Source organism: Herpailurus yagouaroundi, unplaced genomic scaffold (genome assembly GCF_014898765.1).
Source record: "Herpailurus yagouaroundi ecotype Mexico unplaced genomic scaffold, PumYag 198, whole genome shotgun sequence".
Taxonomy (NCBI): Eukaryota; Metazoa; Chordata; class Mammalia; order Carnivora; family Felidae; genus Herpailurus; species Herpailurus yagouaroundi.
This window is the reverse complement of record NW_024412429.1, coordinates 16509116-16529379: the sequence shown is the minus strand read 5'-3', so window position 1 is coordinate 16529379 and position 20264 is coordinate 16509116. Positions and strand designations below refer to the sequence as shown.

At 43.6% G+C, this 20264-nt stretch overlaps 1 protein-coding gene and 1 long non-coding RNA gene across 7 annotated transcripts in view; one reads left to right on the top strand and one right to left on the bottom strand.

Annotated features, from left to right (window-relative positions):
• The window catches only part of PLEKHG1 (pleckstrin homology and RhoGEF domain containing G1), a 178744-nt gene extending 169511 nt beyond the window's left edge, over positions 1-9233 (top strand). For all 6 annotated transcript variants that reach the window (XM_040448902.1, XM_040448897.1, XM_040448898.1 and 3 more), the window contains exon 16: positions 5739-9233. In XM_040448902.1, coding sequence (XP_040304836.1) covers positions 5739-6802 — 1064 coding nt within the window. In that variant the 3' untranslated portion in view covers positions 6803-9233. The remainder of the gene's footprint in view (positions 1-5738) is intronic.
• LOC121013318 (uncharacterized) overlaps positions 1-20264 on the bottom strand; it is a 32008-nt gene that overhangs the window by 10416 nt on the left and 1328 nt on the right. Inside the window, exon 2 of the long non-coding RNA XR_005782632.1 lies at positions 7459-7556. This is a non-coding gene — a long non-coding RNA (uncharacterized LOC121013318). The remainder of the gene's footprint in view (positions 1-7458; positions 7557-20264) is intronic.

Genomic DNA, 20264 nt, shown 5'->3' with positions numbered 1-20264 from the left:
AGTTGTTTTCCACGTATTTCTGTTACCAGTTTGTGTGTGTGTGTGTGTGTGTGTGTGTGTGTGTGTGTGTGTGTGTTTTAAATAGCTGCTATCATGCATTTAATACTATCTCACTTGGTATTCTCACATAGCTTCCAAAAAGTTTAAGTTCAGTCAAGCCTCCTTTCTGGGGCAGAAATCTGGGATCTCAGGTACAATATTGGCAGGACTGGGGCTAAAGGCTTGACTTCTCTCTGTGTCATAAAGAAGTACATACACAAAACTCGACACTGATCTTGGTGGAAGGACACATGTGTGAATGAGACACGTGACTGTCATTGAGGAGAAACCTGAGGGCATGCTGCTTCTCACCTCAGGAGCTTTTCACCTCTAGACCCAGAGAGATTTCTGGGGTTAGGCCCAGGAGTCTGCAGTTTAAAACAGTGTGGTCTTTTGATCCTATTTTAAGAATCCCTGCCCTAGATTTTTCTGACAGAGGACCACCTCAGTATCAAATGAGAGGAGACCTTTCTCCAATTAAAAGTAAAACCCAGACGGCTCAGTATCGAGGCACATTCAGGTAGTTAGCAGGATAGTGACACGGCTCATCTGGCCAGATTGGTGCCACTCACCCCCTTTCTTGGAGGTTGATTTCCTTCTCTTTGTGGAAACCAGAGAATGAGAAGGGAATCTCCAAATCCAAAATGAAGCCACAAGTTACATGACAAGGACGTATAGCGATTTTTTTCAAGTTTGGGAGTATTTAAGAATTGTCAACAGCTTGCCTCTTTTTCTAGGACTAATCACACAGTGAAGTTTCCTAACAAATAGGGCAGTTAAGCCCTGGAATTGCTACCTGAAGGACTTCGCAGACTCTCTTGAGTCCTTCTTCTTCTTTTTAAATAAAATAAAGGTGAAAAGTGAATTTTGTATGAGTGTGAGAGACCAGACGGGCCTATGTTTTTCCTCCTTGCAAGAATATGCTCGAATTGATTTGGATCCCTTTTCCAACGCTAGCGTTGCTAAGCTGGTTTGTTGTTACACGTGGAAAAAAAGTGGGTTCCAGCCGCAGAAGGACTCTTTGGGGACAGAGATGGCATTGTAAACAGCAGTGCAGTCACTGACCAAACCTGGGCTAAGAGAAATCTAGTTCCAACGTTTCTGAGGATGGTAGATTATACCAGCAGACTGTCCTTTAAAAAGTGGTAATCGCCTGAGCCAGGTTGTTTTGAACACGGACCATCTATTAACGTGCAAAACTCAAAAATTGATAGAAGTGTGTCCTTCAGTGCTGTTTCATTCGGGCTTACAACTACTTTGAATAATCTTCTTTTTTACCCACCTTTTAAGTATGGACAGATTTTCCTTTTGGGGTTTTCTTTTGCCTCTTTTTATTTTTGGTTTGTTCTCTTTTTGCTTTTACCTACTGATGTCTTCTTGGGATCCCATAGGATCTTTTCTCAGCTTTGCATCTGGGTCCTTTCTTGACATGGTGGGCTACTACCGACGTTCTCCCCAACCAAGAGGAGGAGATCGCTCCAAAGTCATCTTCTGAGAGCGGGGTCTCCCCTGCTGTCTGGCAGGAGCACGTCCCTAGGGCCTGCCATCTCTCAGACCTGAGGAATCTTCCATCCGGGTGGATCGAGACCACTTCCTGTGCCCACTAGGCTTTCAATCAGTTGACATGATGACTCCTTTTCTCTCTCTTGTTTATCTGGGCACAGGACGTCATAATCGAACGGACCGATTCTCCAGACTTCTTCGTATGGGCCTTGCCACTTTGCCAGGAGCTTGCTCTCGGTGTTGTACGGAAGGAGGAACGCCCTATTCACCTGCTGAAACTCTCGAGCACCTTTATTGAACTCTCTGGCGGGGGGTCTACAGGCCCCGGGTCAGATTCCTGCCTTTAAATCACCCAACCAGGTCTAGTTTCCCCCGCTGTTTAGAGCCTATGATAGCATGCCGGCCTTCTCGGTCAGTCAGACCTCCCTCCTGATAGTCTTTGAGGCCGCGAAACCTTTGGGTTCCCTTTTTGTGTGATGTTTTACGTGGGAGAAGACTCCATATAGGTTTGAGGAATTTTCCATTTTTTTTGCATAGAGAAGGCAAAATAACATTTTATGCTTTGGTCCACACCTCAAGCAGTATCAGAAACATTGACATCAATCGTCTGTCTTGAAAGCAATATATTTCATACTTTTCTCGGTAAGGATCACTTCAAGCTTTCATCTGGAATCCTAAGAACACCACCACTGAAGTGAACAAAAGAGAAGTAAACCAGGGACAGCCCTGGGTCGTCACATAATGATAATAGACATGTTCTATAAAGTCTGTTAATGCCAGAGCTAAGGATGATGGGGGCCTCTGAACCAGCTGACCGATACTAAGGTTTTTAGATTAGAAGTGTCGTCTTGCACTGGCTATTTCCTATATACATCTGGCTAAAGAAATCTATTTAATGACACCTGTTCCTTTGGAAGCAGTCTCTTATTCACATTGCCATCAAGCAAGTTATAGACTCTCTTAGAATGCCAAGCTGAGACAAAACAGAACAAAACCTCCACAACTTAGATAGGCACAGTATATTGTCTACTTTTAAGATACTTTTTATTGCAAATCTATAAATGGTCGACTTTTTATTATCCAAAGGTAAACTGTGTGCATTATGAGTTGCCTATAGGAAGCATTGTGATCAAAGACTACTTTCCTGCTCCCTCTTTTTCTGCTATGCCCCTGATTTTCTAGGCTGCCTTTCTACTCTCTGGGGAATGGTCTTAGAAAAAGCACATTCATTTTTTTTAAAAAAAATTTTAATGTTTATTTTTGAGAGAGAGACAGAATGTGAGTGGCGGAGGGGCGGAGAGAGAGGGAGACACAGAACCAGAAGCAGGCTCCAGGCCCTGAGCTGTCAGCACAGAGCCCAACACAGGGCTCGAACCCACAAAACACAAGATCATGACCTGAGCTGAAGTCGGACGTTTGACCGACTGAGCCAACCAGGCACCCTAAGCACCTCCATTTTTAACACAATGCTTCAAATAAAAGGTGGCAGTCCAAAAATTATCAGAATAATTAAGTAGTTTCCGAGACTGATTTCTATCCGAAATTATGCTTGGTGCTCTGTGAGGATTGTTCTCCAAGACTAAAAGCTCATAGACCAGCTGGAATGATAAACTAGACCACATAAAACAATTAGCAACACAAGATTGAGCGTATGCGTGTGTGCATGTCTATGCACGTGTGTGCAACCAACAGCTAAATATTATGGTCCACACTAATGCACCGCTTCAGTGAAAACAAACGGATCAGAAAATGACTCATGAAAGGGGTAGGGCTTATAGAGGGTCTTGAGAGGTAAATCGGATTTGATAAAGCAAAGGAAGAGGAAGAGAGTGTGATTAGGAAGAAAGAGGCATGAGAAATACTGTGGATTTTTTGGGTAATAGATGGTTTCAGATCATCTGGGCTACCATGTTCATACACAACTTTATGGTTAAACTTTGGTACTGAAATAGTTTAACCAAATGTTTTAATTAGCTCTCATTGCTTTCCCCAAAATTGTCACCTTATTGGTATCTTGTAAAAGTTCAGAGCCTTCCTGACTTAGCTGCAGGATCAGGCGCAGGGCCGTAATATAAATGACAGTGGTTTGGGCAGAACCATTTGCCTTTCACTAACCAGTGACTTATGTCTAAAAGTTCAGTTGCCTTTGTTTGGGTTTCATAGTTAATGAAACATTGTAGATTTCAGAACGGCTAACATGAGCGCCTTGGTTCATGTAGATTTTCTTAAAGTGCTTTTTTGTTTGAATGTTTATTTTTGAGAGACAGAGAGAGAGTGAGACCGAGCATGAGTTGGGGAGGGGCAGAGAGAGAGAGGGAGACACAGAATCTGAAGCAGGCTCCGGGCTCTGAGCTGTCAGCCCAGAGCCCGACGCGGGGCTTGAACTCACAAACCGTGAGATCGTGACCTGAGCTGAAGTCAGACGCTCAACCAGCTGAGCCCCCTAGGCGCCCCAGTCAATACTTACAATCTCTTAAGGGGTTGCCAAATTTGATTGGCTTTGAGAATCGTCAGTATTCCATTTAAGGAATAATAGCTCATGTTTTTGTTACTAGAAATTCTAAAGTGATATTCTCTGTTCTTCCAAGGAATCTGGACTTGAAAACCTAAAGGATCTGAGTGTAGGGTCTGTACAAAGTTAAACAGACGATTTACCCTGATGTGGAGGACTAGGGAACGATTTGAGAAGCTCGCAATTAAAGGCACACAGAGTAATTGCAACTTGTCTTCTGTTCTCATAGAAGATTGAGACAAAAGAAATGGCAGAAACTCAACTAAACATTTTATTTAAATTCAAGGGATAATTTGCTAACAATAGGCTACTAAAAATATCAAAAGCTTAAAGAAGAAGAAAATGTAATGTCACTTGCTGGCCATCTCATATGGGATAGATCCCTTTCATAAAGACTATGTAGATGTGTTCTGGGTAATTTATAGGATGCATGGAATTTTTTGATCCTAGGGTGGTCATGTGGATACCTGGATTGGGATGATGGAGGGGTGGGTAGCTCTTGAAATTGACATTCTCTTGGCTCAGTCTCTTAAAACATTCCTGGTCCGAGAGAATATTGTATCCGTGTCTTGATTCTGTTAACATCTTTAGAAATATCTGTACTCAGAAGTGGAACAGAGAGGAGAATGGCCTCACAGCTTAATTTAACGTGGCAATAGCTTTTGTGGAAGTAACAGTCAAATCCTGTTCTGGCCAAATACTAGAGAATGTTACACTATCGATCCTATGCACAGATGGTTCATTCTCAATATCTCGGAAGCATAGACTTCAATGCCCAGCTTCTTGGGGATGGGAAGGGAGATGTGGGTCGGTCAATACACATGGTTTTGAAATACTGGAAGGGAGGACCTCCTGCAGACACTGGTTTCCCAGACAGTGGCAGTGGACAGCCACCTGGAAACAGGAAGTACAGGAACAGCCACCAGGAGCGGCCGCTTCTAGGAGTCATTGTCTGGGACCAATCAAGACTAGTGAGAAGCCAGGGGTAGCCACTAGTGGATTGTGTCATATTCCTTTTAACGACACTTGTGTTATTTTTCATTGACCGGGGTTTAAGTGCTGACCTTCTTGTTTTTATGATGCCCGTTTTTTAGCACTGACACCATTTCATGCTTGTAAAGAACACCAGAAATTTCCATGATAGATAGTGAACATTGCAGACCTGAAGTAAACTCACCCAGAATGATATCAAATTAAATGAACCTTTAGGTGACATTTTTGGTGACATTTTTATTTTATTTTATTTTTTTTTAATTTTTTTTTTCAACGTTTATTTATTTTTGGGACAGAGAGAGACAGAGCATGAACGAGGGAGGGGCAGAGAGAGAGGGAGACACAGAATCGGAAACAGGCTCCAGGCTCCGAGCCATCAGCCCAGAGCCTGACGCAGGGCTCGAACTCACGGACCGCGAGATCGTGACCTGGCTGAAGTCGGACGCTTAACCGACTGCGCCACCCAGGCGCCCCTGACATTTTTATTTTTTATGAAACTATGGATTATTAGCTCGCGTTGCTTAGTACTCAGTGATGACTCATCCTCACACTTAAAAGTCCTGCCTATTTAAAATTTTTAAATATGTTTGTTAGCATGTTATATATATATATATATATATTTTTTTTTTTTTTAATCTTTGCATGTGGACATAACCCTATGTATGTTTATTGTTTCACATTTGCCTTCCAGGTGCCAGGATTGCCGAGTATTCCCAATTGTACGACCAGATTGTATTCAGAGAGACCCCCTTTAAGACCCAGAAGGACGGCTGGGCCAGCCCTCGAGAACCCTCCAACCCCACGTCTGCATCAGCTCCCCGGTCCCAACATGGCAGCGAGGATTGGCTTTTGCATTCAACCTATAGTAATGGAGAGTTAGTGCACTTCTGTCCCCAGCCAGAGCAAGACTTGAAGTCGAAACATCCCACTTTAGAGATCAACACAAAAAACATTCCAAGACAGTTGTCCACAGCTTGCTCTGTGCCTTCTCTTCAAACCTCCGACCCTCTGCTGGGCTCCTTCCAGAGACACAGTGTGATAGTCAGTCAGCCCAACAAAGAGAACTCTTACCAGGGCCACCTTTACAACTCTTTGGGTCGGAAAGGAATCAGTGCTAAATCTCAGCCTTACAATAGGTCCCAGTCATCTTCCTCAATCTTGATAAACAAGTCCGTGGACTCCATCAACTACCCTGGAGAAGTGGGAAAGAAACAGCCGCTGTCTTTGCACAAAAGTTCAAGGTGTGAGAGCCACCAGGATTTGCTGGCAGGTATGGCTGACTCGTGTCAACAGGGCACTGAAAAACGCTCCGATCTCACGCTCCGAGACTCACAGAAGGTTCTGGTCGTCAATAGAAATTTGCCCTTAAGTGCTCAAATAGCTACACAGAACTATTTTTCCAATTTCAAGGAGACTGAAGGAGACGAAGACGACTATGTGGAAATAAAGTCAGAAGAAGATGAGTCAGAGTTAGAGCTATCTCACGGTCGTAGGAAGAAAGCTGACCCACAGATGACGGATGCTGACTTTACTGAGAAGACCCGTAGCAACAACACGTCTTACCCTGTGAACAGTCCGTGCTCTCCCCAAAAGCCAATGGGCGACCCACTTGGGATTTCACCATACCTGACGTCCTACGACGATTCGGACAAACTGAATGACTATCTTTGGAGGGGGCCATCTCCCAATCAGCAAAATATCGTCCAGTCGCTGAGGGAAAAATTTCAATGTCTTAGTTCCAGCAGCTTTGCCTAAGTTTCTTAGTAGAAGCTGCGCAAACCAATGTCGTGTGATGCTCACAGATTACAGATACTGAGAGGTGTTTTATATGTACCAGATTAAAAACGATTTTGTAATAACCAGAAGTGTAAACCATACTTTCTTTTCCAGCACAACTTTTGGAAACGGCTGACAAGCCAGCCGGAATCGTACTGTATAGCCAGTGTCTTCTCTGATGCTGTGTCGTGTCTCCTGTAAGTCAATCTTACTTGAAAATTTTTAGGCTTTTTTTTTTTTTTTTAACCTGATGGCCATGAAAGTTTCTCCCATATCCTGACAATAGTGTCCAGACTTTAAGAAATGCCATAATCCTCTCCTGTTATCCAGAAGCCACAAATAGTTTTATTCTAGGACCCAAAGGCAGCAAGGAGGCTTTTCCGCATGTTTGCGAAAGAAGGTAAACGAAAGCCGTTTAAAGGATTACGTGAATCACATCGGGCATTTGGGTTTCACTTGCGACGAGACCCTAGCAAAACTTAAGCTAGAGATCGCTCATTGGAGGATGAATCTCCAGTGCCCGTCTCACTCTGTATCAGTGATTTCTCTATCAGGGTCACGCTAGTGTGAAAATTGGGTACCTATTGTGCACCAGAAGGTAGCAAGACCAATTTTGTATAAGCAAAAATCCTTACCTCTATTCCTGGACGAGGTCTGGAGGATGTGCTCGCTCTTATGTTTATTTTTGATGGCTGGAGTAAAAGGAATGCTTTCCTCGAGTGCTTAAAGAAAACTACAAGCAAGAAAATAGAAAAGATGGTTATCTCCTCATATTACAGTTAAAGAGGGGGCGGAAATAGAACCCTGCATGCTATTTCTTTGTGCGTATCTCTACTCAACACAAAGCAAGCCAGGAGCTAAAATACAGCAACACACGTTAGCGTCACCCTTTGCACAGCAGTTTTTCCTTTGTACTTTCCTGAGTTTCGTCTTCAACCAAATGACCTCATCCCAGCCTTGAGGATTTCGTTGACCGCGATGAAATGTGTTTTTTAAACTAAGCATAATGCGAGGGCCTCTTTTCGTTGTTTGAGAGCAAAGAATCTTTGGCTGCTAAGCTGTGACTAAAAACCTCTTTTCATCGTCATTATGGTCTTCGAGTAGCCGCTCACTGTGATATCGCGGACCAACATACCACTTCATGGAAGGAAACTGCAAAAACCAGACCTTGAGAGTAAAAAACAAAACCGAAGAAGCACAAGAGAGAAGCGAAGGCAGATCTATGGGTCCTTTATAACAATGTTGTATTTTATTGAAGATTCCGGTCAATGCAAGAAGAGTGTGTTCTTAAACTGTGGCCTTTTAAGGCTCCCTTTAAGCAGTTTTACGTTCTGTGATCCCTTCCCCACCTGCTCGGTTTTTTATTTTGAAAACTATATGTGTAGGAAAGGGGGTGTGGGCCTTTTATCCGAAGGTAAGCAACGATACTGATTTCCATCGGTCACCTCTCCCCATAATTCTTTTCCTCTTCTTGAGTCCTGTGCCTCGTTTTCTTAACCACGAAACATCAGACGTGACCATCCTTATTTTACAAGCAGGTACCTACCTAAAGACCTTCATTTTTCCTTTGAAATAACAGAAAAGAACCCAAGTTTCTTCCTTCTCTCTATTCTTTCTTCTTAGAGCTTGTCAAACAAAGTCCCTGTTGGATAGCATGGTTCTGGAGACATTCCTTCTTTCACTGCCTTTCTTTATACTTGATAGGAGTTTTCAGGACTAAGCAGTGTCAGAAAAGACAAGCCCTGCAAGGAAGCACGTTCTCAGACTTGCCAGAGGAGCTTGTTAGTGCGCTTGCAAAACAAAGTTATCTGATTCTTCTTGTCCTAGAATGCAGTTTCCTATTTTTGCTGTTTAGTGTGTATGACCCCCAATTGTCAATATTGTCCATATTACTGCGGTGTCTTACTCTCAGAAATTATGAACCCTTCACACCAGTGTTCTCGTTGCATGGCTTCCATGTCACCTGGCTGCACCGAGGTGGATGTCGTGCTGTATAAAATGTCTGTGTCATTGTCTTTAGGTTCTAGGATAAACCTTTACCTTTTAGATGTCTTCTGTCAGCCAGGATGCAGATTTTGAGAGCTGTGTGTATATATAATCATGTTCCTGTTTTTCCTCAAAGTTACCAATTAAATGCTTCCGTTTAAAATAGTTTCTTTTGGAGGTGGGGTAGGATTGTACATAATTGGGGGGAAAGTTATATGTACTTAAAATTATGTCAAGTTCTTACTGGGTCTCTGTACTGAACGTTCAGGTTTGTTTGGTTTTTTTTAAGTTCACTTTTTACCTAGTCTTTGTGCAAAAAAAAAAAAAAAAACAATGCATCTAGGAAAACATAGTTTAAATATTGTATATAAGATAAAGTTAGTAATGCTCATTATTTAATAAAGTTTGTAAAGTACAAGGTAAATTATAGTGTGGAATAGTGTGTTTATTCGAGAAAGGTCAAGATTTTTCCAAACAACGTTTAGTTGTAATACTTTTTTTGTCTTGCCTTTATGAGCCATGCAGAAAATGGGTCACGGTTAATGACGATATGCCATGTTTCAGTGACAGGACATTTTCTGTATCTTTGGGTTACTTTTATTATTTTTTTCATGTTTATTTACTGTTGAGAGAGAGAGAGACACACACAGAGTGCAAGAGGGGTAGGGACAGAGACTGCGAGGGAGACACAGAATCTGAAACAGGCTCCAGGCTCTGAGCTGTCAACACAGAGCCCGACGCGGGGCTCGAACTCACGGACCGCGAGATCATGACCTGAGCCGAAGTCGGACGCATAACCGACTGAGCCACCCAGGCGCCCCAGGATTACTTTTAAAATATTGAATTTAGTGTCTGGGATGGTATGTGTTTCCTTGACAGGTGGGTGATTTAGATGAAATCAAAAGATTTTTTTTTTTTTTTACTTTGTAGTAACAAGATATTTTTTTAACTATTTCATTATTGAATCAAAAATTAATGTAAAACTTTGGGGGCACAAATTAAGGGTTTTTGGGGGGTATAACTTGCCTTTTTTTTGATAGACAAAAGTTTACAGAGAACAGAAGCATGTTAATATAAATTGGTAAACATAGACCATTTTGAAAGCAATTCTAGTTCCCAATATAAGCATAAACCCTACTCTGGCCTAATGAAAATACATGTTGCCTAAGTTTCTTTATACAGAGGAGAATAACTTTTGAAATTTTCTTTAGAGTGTTTTAAAGTGGGGAATTTCTAAACTTCACACTGAGGATTTATGAGGTTTTTTTTTTTTTTTCCTCTTTTTAGAGGATCTATGAGGTTTGTAGCTTATTCCTCTGCATCGAGTCTGGAAGTAGATGGGGTTTTCTAACAGTCACGAAAGTTCAGTTTCAAGAAGCAAATGATGGTAGAAAGACCACTCCCTGTGTAAATTACATACATAAATTAAATCCTTAGGGGAAAGGAAGAACAATCTTAAATATCAGGCTTGCGATGAACTAGAAACACAGCTGGTAAACATGAATATTAACATTTATTTTCTTTTGTTCAAAAAAAAATCCAAAAACCGTTTTTTTAATCTCTGTTCTGAGGAGCAAATGTTAATACTTTAAGAACTCTCCCATCCTCTACATTATATAATTTCCTCTCTCTAGGCAGTGCTAAGGGATTGGAATAAAAGAAACAGCTTCAACCCTTTTGCAAGTTTACATGTCTTTAACTTAAACCGTGTCCTATGGATAAGATATGGCGCTTTCTTAAGCATGCTTTTTTAATGTTTTTGTTTGTTTAAAAAAAAAAGTATGGGGGGCGCCTGGGGGGCGCAGTCGGTTAAGCGTCCGACTTCAGCCAGGTCACGATCTCGCGGTCCGTGAGTTCGAGCCCCGCGTCGGGCTCTGGGCTGACGGCTCAGAGCCTGGAGCCTGTTTCCGATTCTGTGTCTCCCTCTCTCTCTGCCCCTCCCCCGTTCATGCTCTGTCTCTCTCTGTCCCAAAAATAAATAAACGTTGAAAAAAAAATTAAAAAAAAAAAAAAAGTATGGAAACATAAACATTCTCTCACATTTAGCTTCTCATATTTTTCTTTCCTTACAAGTGATTTAGAGCGTGTAATACCAAGACAATATGGAATTACGCTGCGTTGAAAAGGTTACTGAGTGCAAAATATTATTGCACAATCAGTCCATATAATCATAAATGAACATTCGGCATGTGTGTAGCATATTTGAAAACAACTCTTTTATAGGAGATGTTTCTTCTTGGAAGCTTCTTTTTGAAAGAATATTCTTTTTAAAAAAATGTTTATTTCCTTATTTTTAAGAGAGACGATGCGCATGTGGGAGGAGTAGACAGCAAGGGAGAGAGAGGATCCCAGGCAGGCTCTACATTGTCAGGGCAGAGCCCGACGAGGGACTCAAACTCACTAACCATGACATGACCTGCATCAAAATCAAGAGTCAGATGCTTAACCCGATGGCGCCACTGAGGCGCCCCTGGAAGAATATGCTAAAATTTAGCATGTGACTCATTGCACCCCTTGGGATGGATGTTTTCACCAGCTCTGTACAGTGCCTGACAATTCGCAGGTGTTCCATAAATATTTAATGATTGAATAGATGGGGTCAAAAACTTGCGCGTCTGACTTCGACACAGGTCACGATCTCATGGTTCGTGAGTTCAAGTCCCGCGTCAGGCTCTGTGCTGCCAGCTCGGAGCCTGGAGCCTGCTTCAGATTCTGTGTCTCCCTCTCTCTCTGCCCCTCCCCTGCTCATGCTCTGTCTCTCTCTGTCTCTCAGAAATAAATAAATATTTTTTAAAATTTTTAAAAAACAAGGAATAAGTAAACAAAATATGGTATATTCACATACTGGAATAATATTAAGCAATAAGAAGCAATTGGGTATTGATACAGGCAACAACTGGCATTAATCTCAAATGCATTATAGGGGCGTCTGGGTGGCTCAGGCGGTTGGGCGTCCGACTTCGGCTCAGGTCATGATCTCGCAGTTCGCGAGTTCGAGCCCCACGTCGGGCTCTGTGCCGACAGCTCAGAGCCTGGAGCCTGCTTCGGATTCTGTGTCTCCCTCTCTCTCTGCCCCTCCCCTGTTCATGCTTTGTCTCTCTCTGTCTCTCAATAATAAATAAACGTTAAAAAATTAAAAAAAAAAAACTTGTTTGAGCCCAAAACACGAGAAAAACATGCAAGTCAGAGACACAAAGGAGGAAGAACAACAATGATTTCAGCTGCTTTTTAAAATTCACAGCAGGCACCCTCAGAAATCCAACATCTTGACTTGTAGTTACTGTCGGGGGCGGGGGAGGTCAGAGAAAAGCCTCAAGGCCCTTTTTCCATCACTTGGCTGATAGAATTCCAAGGAAATTTACTCTCGAGTGAGACTGAGCTGAGAAGCTCCACGGCCACGTGAGAGTCAGATGATCAGACCCCTCTCCGAAATTCCATTTAGACAAAACGCCTTTCCCAGTAACTGGCTTCAGGTATGTTTGGAGAGCACAGAGCAACTTAGCGTGTAGTTGGGGGGTTGAAGTCAGGTGAGGACAAACCTGTCTGCTTCACAAAGGCGGTGAACGAAATCCACTTTATCTATGAAAAACAACAAAGCTTGAGTTTCCTGACAATGGCTTAGACAGCGGATGCCTCCTCACACCAGGGGGTGGGGGAAGCAAGCTGGTCTACTTCGTTAGTTCTAAAACCTTGTTTATTCAGCTGACCGTAAAAGAACAGAGCTTGGATAGTGAGCACATCATCTGCTCTGTGGGGCAAATACAAGCTCCAAAGGCCCTATTGTTGGAAAGGCAACGTATGTGTGGCTCTCCGCGTGGTCCTCATGTTACCATCACAACAAGACCTTGGCCCAGATGCTGAACCGGGCTTGTACGCCCTCCAAAAGTTTCACCACAAAAATCCCACTTCCCAGCTTCTTAAAATCATCACCATCATCCCCGCCATCATCTGGCTTGTTTGGGCCCGAACTCTGGGCTCTGAGGGAACCTAAGGGCAAAAATCACCCTAAAAGGGGGTGACTGACTTTAATGTTCCTCTGTTCTCCATTGTAGACTTCATCAGCAAATTTCCAGTAACCATGGGGCACTCGCATGCAGGTGTTTTCGATAGAAGGTATAGGCTCTTACCGCAAAGCAGGTCATAGAAGGTCTGCTCTACCTTTTGCCTCTTTGGGGGGAACTTTTGCACCTGGTCCACGTCACTAGCACCTGTCATCTGCCTGGCCTCGATAAGCCTCAGTTTTGTGAGAGCAAATGTTCTCCATCCCACTCTCTAATTTTATTAGCTCCCCGAAGGCGACAACTACGGTTTATACTCTTTCCTAAAACACCATTTCTAGCTTAGACTTCCCTCCTGAGAGCAAACAGATTCCACCCCTCTCCCAAGACATCCCCCCCCCCCCGAGTTGTCACTTCCAATCTGGTACCCTTTTTTCCTCTGAAACTCCTCGGGTGCTTTTGTGCCCTTTGTTCTTGGCTTTCTACAACAGCTTCCCAGCTGGCTGTCTTGCCACTGTCTTCAGTCACTTCTTGCCACTGTCATTGTCACTTCCAGGCTTGTTCACCTCTGTCCTCCTGATCTTAGCCAGCCTTACATTTCTAAACACAAACAGAACCAAATAGTCTATCTACCAAGCCCTCCAAAATCTGCCTCTGCCTTCATAGGAGCCGCTCCCTTTGCCTACATTGCCCTTCCCCTACCACCCAGGAGAAAGCCTGCATGGTCAACACTCAGCTCAAAAATTACTGTCCAGAACTGTGCAGAAGCTGGAATATTACTCAGCCTGCCGGCTAGAAGTTAGCCTGCATCGGTTTCATGGATGCTGGCAGAAGCCACGAAACTCCTCTATCAGAGACAAATGGACATTATTACTCCTGGCACAGCAGGTATGAGCTTCACGTGTGCATTGGCTCCCCTTGCTCCTCCAGATGCATGGGGGCGATGCAGAGTAGCTCAAGTGCATACTGCACGTGCCGTGGGTTTATTTCAAGGCTGGGGAATCCTGAACTTAGGAACCTGCAGTCTTAAAGGGCTACTAGCGGGGCGCCTGGGTGGCGCAGTCGGTTAAGCGTCCGACTTCAGCCAGGTCACGATCTCGCGGTCCGTGAGTTCGAGCCCCGCGTCAGGCTCTGGGCTGATGGCTCGGAGCCTGGAGCCTGTTTCCGATTCTGTGTCTCCCTCTCTCTCTGCCCCTCCCCCGTTCATGCTCTGTCTCTCTCTGTCCCAAAAATAATAAATAAACGTTAAAAAAAAAGGGGGGGGGGGCTACTAGCAAACCTGCCCCATCTTTGCGCCTGGAGGGAGTTATTTTCCTTGCTCTCTGGACAACAAACGTATCTGCTTTCTGCCCCAGAGGGAGATACTGTGTCTTCCAAAGGCTGTTTGCTATACAAATGTCCTTGCCGTGACAGCCTGGAATAAGGTTAACACAATGCAGGAAGAAATGCAGAATAAAATAGATACGTGGAAAGTTGCCTCAAAACAACGATACAATTCTGTGACATACAAAAAAAAAAAAATTTTTTTTTTTAATTATCCGATACTGTTAAGGATAGAGGAAAAGGGTTACTCCCAACTACATGAGAATGTAAGTTGGTATACATTTTTCAGAAATGAATTTGGTAATATGGAATAGGGATCAATAATATCAAAGGGTCATCTTTGACCCAGTAATTATACATCTAGGAACGTAGTCGAAGAAAAGCATCAGCTGCAGTAAAGACGTATGTATCAAAGATCCCCAAGCCTGGCCTCACATGCCGAGCTCGTTGGTAATGATGTGGATTTTGCAGGTCGGTGTCGTTGTGCACCCCTCCTCACATCTCCGGAGCTTTGGATAAACTGCGTCCGATCCAGAGCTTCTCTCGAGGCCCAAGCAAATCATTCAAGATTCAGGTAGTCCCTCCTGAGAGACCAAAGTCTTCTCGTCCATCCAAAGTTAGAATTCCCATGGAAGTGCAATCTGTTGTGATCCTTGAAAAGTCCAAGTGCCCTCCCTACACTGTTAACCTTTCTGGTATTTATGGGTCAGTGTCTTTGGCATCTGGACCACTGTAACCACCGTGCTCCATTCCCCTGGTATCCGGGCCATGTCCCAGGACATGTGCCCCTCGCACCACCTTTCCTTGCCCACATCCCTGTCTTGCTCTTTCCCAAACCACCTCTTCCCATATCTTTTCCTTGTCTGCTTCCATTCCATGCATAAGGTCCATCCTCTTTCAAATTAAGAAAGCTAATTCATTGCTTTTTTTTTAAACTGAACATAGCTCTTTCTTGAGGACGCTGTTCTTCCAAAGGCTCTCTTAAAGGCAGGATGGGGGCGGGGCTGTTCATTCTCCTGCAACCCCAACACCTCCTATTCAGGAGGTGAAGTCAGCACTCTCTCTCACTCTAGACTGTGGTTCACGCAGTTCCTTCAACTTAGAATACTCATTGCCAGCACACCGTTCTTCTCTTAGCTTGACTCCTAAGCCATCTTTAAGTATTGCCTTCAAGTGCCATCTCCTTCGGGAAGCTTTCTGTGACTCTCCACGTCTAGGAAGGTGCCTCTCTGTCGTACTCATAGAACACTCCGAACTATCATACGGCTTTCTTTTCCCGCATGCATGTGTTCTAGCATATAGTCGTGCACAGTAATCTCAATGACACCCGAGCTGTGTCTGTTTTGTTCACAGTTGACCCCTTAACTACCTGCCTAGCACAGAGCCAGCTATAAAGCAAATGCTCTCTCACTGTACATATGTATAAATATCTAAAAATATTTTACTTTCAGAAACACATTTCCCATACGGAAAATGAACTGTCTTTGACTTACGTCTGAATGTTATCTCAACGTGCACCGGAATGATCCCCATGCACTAGGGGAAAAACATCAGTGAGTGGATTTTTAAAGCCTTCAGCATAATGGAGCCCTTTCTTCTTAGAAGAAGGGCTTTTGGGGCGCCTGGGTGGCGCAGTCGGTTAAGCGTCCGACTTCAGCCAGGTCACGATCTCGCGGTCCGTTAGTTCGAGCCCCGCGTCAGGCTCTGGGCTGATGGCTCGGAGCCTGGAGCCTGTTTCCAATTCTGTGTCTCCCTCTCTCTCTGCCCCTCCCCTGTTCATGCTCTGTCTCTCTCTGTCCCAAAAATAAATAAACGTTGAAAAAAAATTTTTTTTAATAAAAAAAAAATAAAGTAATTTTAAAAACTGCATATTAAGGGCACAATCCTAATAGACCTTAGTTAAGCATCAACTATCAGCAAGCAATCACGTGCTGTTAAATGGTCTTATATGCCACATACATAACGTTCCACTCCTTGTGCCACTATTTCACAGCCAAAGTAGAATGGGAGATTTAACTACTTTATTTATTTATTTTTAAAGTTTATTTATTTTTGACAGAGAGAGAGAGAGAGAGAGAGAGAGAGAGAGAGAGAGGGAGGGAGGGAGAGAGAGAGAATGAATGGGGGAGGGGCAGAGAGAGGGAGACACAGAATCCGAAGCAGGCTCCAGGCTCCGAGCTGTCCGCACAGAGCCAGACGCGGGGCTCGAACTCACGGACCGTGAGATCATGACCTGAGCCGAAGTCGGACGCTCAACCGACTGAGCCACCCAGGCGCCCCTTAACTACTTTAGTAGCATTTATTATAACTCCTAGTTCTCTGATCCAAAAAATATATTATTACTTTAATATTAAAAATAGGACCTCATTTTCACCTACACTTGTTTAAGATTAGAGTGTATGACATTAGTTCAGTCGAAAAAGAAGCAACGTGTCTCTAGGTACAGAACATTATTATACTTGAATGTGTCATCTAACGATGTAGGGGATCACCTTAGAGGTGTGGATCGCCATAGGCTTCTGGTGATGGCTGAGAACCGTCTCCTAAGTGCGTTCTCCAAAATGGCTTTGTAGTACAGTCTACATAGTCTCCATAGTCTGAGTCATTTCAATGTCAGGGTCATTTCGATGTCTGAGTCATTTCAATGCCAGTAACAAGTTAGTTTTGTGACTTCTCATTAGGCTGGCTTAGGTATGAAGTCTTTAACTTAATCTTTTCTCTTCAAATTTTCCATCCGTACAGGGTGTCTAATTAAACGTTGGGAAGTCTCTGGAACCCACTGTGCCATGCGGAGCCCTGGAATTCATAAAAATGCCATAACCTCCTTGAAATTCAGTATGATCGGGAGGGTTGCTTCTTTATGTGAGGACGTTGTGCTGTTTATCCTCCAGCTCTCTGCCCTGTTTTTCAGTTAACATGGTTACTAGTTATGAGTCTTCTGAGAACTGCTTCAGCAAAGGATGACTGAGGGGTCAGTGGCCCCCTGATCAATCGTCTTCCCATTCCTCCCCCAGCACACAGAAGGGTCTCAGTACAGAGCTATTGACAAATGAATGAAAGCATATTCACAACAGTATTGTCACATCTAAAATTAGAAACAATACAGCCAACAACAGGGAGAGAGAAAATAAATTATGGTTTACCCATAAAATAGGCTATGTTATAATATAAAACCATGAAAAGCCATGATTTCAAATGCTCTCCTTTCCAATTTCATTAAATCAGATATATAGTAAGTGAAGAAGACACACACACACACACACACACACACACACACATATAGATTCACCGTATGTCTGTAACTTTATCAAATAATTTCAAATAAAGAGATCAAAATTAATAGTGATGTTTTGGTGACAGTGTTAGAGTGATTTTATTTTTTATCTTATGCTTTTCTGTAGATTATAAATAGTATACGTATTTCTTAGAATATTTTTTTTTAATTTTTTTTCAACGTTTATTTATTTTTGGGACAGAGAGAGACAGAGCATGAAGGGGGGAAGGGGCAGAGAGAGAGGGAGTCACAGAATCGGAAGCAGGCTCCAGGCTCCGAGCCATCAGCCCAGAGCCCGACGCGGGGCTCGAACTCACGGACCGCGAGATCGTGACCTGGCTGAAGTCGGACGCTTAACCGACTGCGCCACCCAGGCGCCCCAGTATACGTATTTCTTAAAGGCCACTCGGCTCAAGCATCAGATCCCTTGGTGTTTTTTTGGATTCTCCTCCAGAACAGTTAGACCCCAGGACCCCACCACCTTATCCCAAAAGCCTTTTACTTATTTATTTAGTTATTTATTTATTCATGTATTTTATTTTGGTAACAGCTTTATTGACATGGAACTCACATAACCATACCATTCACCCATTTCAAGGGTACAATTCAATGATTTTCAGCATATTCACAGATTTGTGCAACCATCACAATTAATTTTAGAACGTTTTCATCGCCTGCACCCATTAGCTGTCAACTCCCCATTTCCCCTACCCCTAGCTGTAAGCAACCACTAATATATTTTCTGTCTCTACAGATTTGCCTATTCTGGACATTTCCTATAATCGGGATCATACCATATGTGGTCTCCACTGTGATTTTTTTTTTTTAATGTTTGTTTATTTTTGAGAGACAGAGCACGACTGGGGGAGGGGGAGAGAGAGAGGGAGACACAGAACCTGAAGCAGGCTCCGGGCTCTGAGCTGTCAGCACAGAGCCCGATGTGGAGCTGCAACTTACTAGTCTTGAGATCATGACCTGAGCCGAAGTCGGACGCTTAACCGACCAAGCCACGCGGGCATCCCGCCACTGTGGTTTTAAGTATCACTATTATGAGCACTCATTAGGTGGAAAAGCTAATTGTCACCACTGTGGCAGAGTTACTGTTAGAACTTCTTTAGGGCAGAGGCTGTTTTTGGTTTTTGGGTTTTTTTTTAAGACTATTTTTAGAGCAGTTTTAGATTCACAGCAACATTAAGAGGAAGACGCAGATTTCCCATACACTCATTATGGACAAGGTAATTTTCATCTTAGTGACCAGTGGTCCATGTTCAGTAGTGTCCAATGAATGCTAAATGAATGGGTCACCAATTTATTTTTATTTATTTATTTATTTTATTTTTTGGGGGGGGTCACCAATTTATAATGAGACGAGCCTCCAAGAGTTTTATGACTTGTCCAAGATCACCACTGGTAGTAAGTGAATGGACCACCCAAGTTTCCCTTGTAATATTTATATGCTTGTGCAAGGTGCAACTTCTGTGATCTTGTTTCCTCCTTGTCAAATGGTGGGGATACCTAAATCACAGGGCTGTGGCAATGTTAGGTATTCCTGTACCCTACAAAGTCGTAATGTGCCAAATGAGGCAATCATCCTACAATAAAAAACGCAGACAATATTATAAGATTAAGAACATATCATTGGGGTCAGGCAAACCTCCAGTGCTGTCAATGAACCAAATGACCCCTCTGGACCCTCTTCCCCCAAGTTGTCAATCAGGCCAATACTCAACGCATTACACATGGTCCCTAACTTAACCACCGTTCGACTTACGATTTTTTTAAATTTGAGGATGGTACAAAAGCAATAAGCATCCAGTGGAAACCAGACTTCAAATTTGGGATTTTGATCTTCTCCTGGGCTACTGATTTACAACAGCAGGATAGTCTCCTGATTCTGGGTAGGGGCAGTCACAGGAGGCTCCCGTCAGACACGTGGTCACAAGTGTAAACAACCCATACACTGACAATCAATCCCTAGCCCTTTTTTCCACTTTCAGTACAGTAGTCAATAAATTACATGCGCTATTCAACACTTTATTATAAAATAGGCTTTGTGTTAGATGATTTTGCCAAACTACACGCTACAGTCAGTGTTCTGAGCATGGTTAAGGGAGGCTAGGCTACCGTGTGACGTTCAGTAGGTTAGGTGTAATCGATGAATTTTCAATTCACCGAGTTTCCATTTAGGACCAGTTTATCAGGAGGTAACCCCATCATGGCTCCAGAAAGATCTGTACATTTATCAGAATTAAGTGAGATGTCACTCCAGCGCTTTGTACAGTGGTAGCTACTGTTTGTAATTTGCACTGGTTTTATTCCCACTTTACTTGGGAATTATAATCCTGATAAAATTATAAACAAAGCATCAATATCTTGTTTTAACTGTGGACACAGCTCAGGTTCACAGGGGTTAACTTGCCCAAGGCTACAGGTCAGCTTTGGGACCCCAAGCCCCACACATCCTCCACTGTTAGGACACCGCCAGCCTAGTAAACCATGCCCTGGTATCTAAACTAGAGGCTCAGCCAAGTGGCCTTCCAGGAAGCAAACTCCCACCTGAGGGCAGGGAGTTATCAGCATCCTAGGCACAGGGAGCAGGTACTATCTCTGGAATGGGCCCACAGCCCTCCCTGATGCCACACCTTCCTCTAGCCAGATTTCTAGCAGGACTGAGTGCCAGAGAGCCTGCCCTAGAGGACCGGGCCACTGGAAGGACCAGCCCCGCGTCCCGCAGGCTCCCGCCCTCCCAACGTCACGGCCTCTAGGTGCAGTGCCCCCTAGGGGCTCCCGCTCCGGTTGAGGAGGAAGGTGCAGGTCTTTCCTGCCACTGGCCCGTTACCCGCCGGCCGGTTCCGTGCCT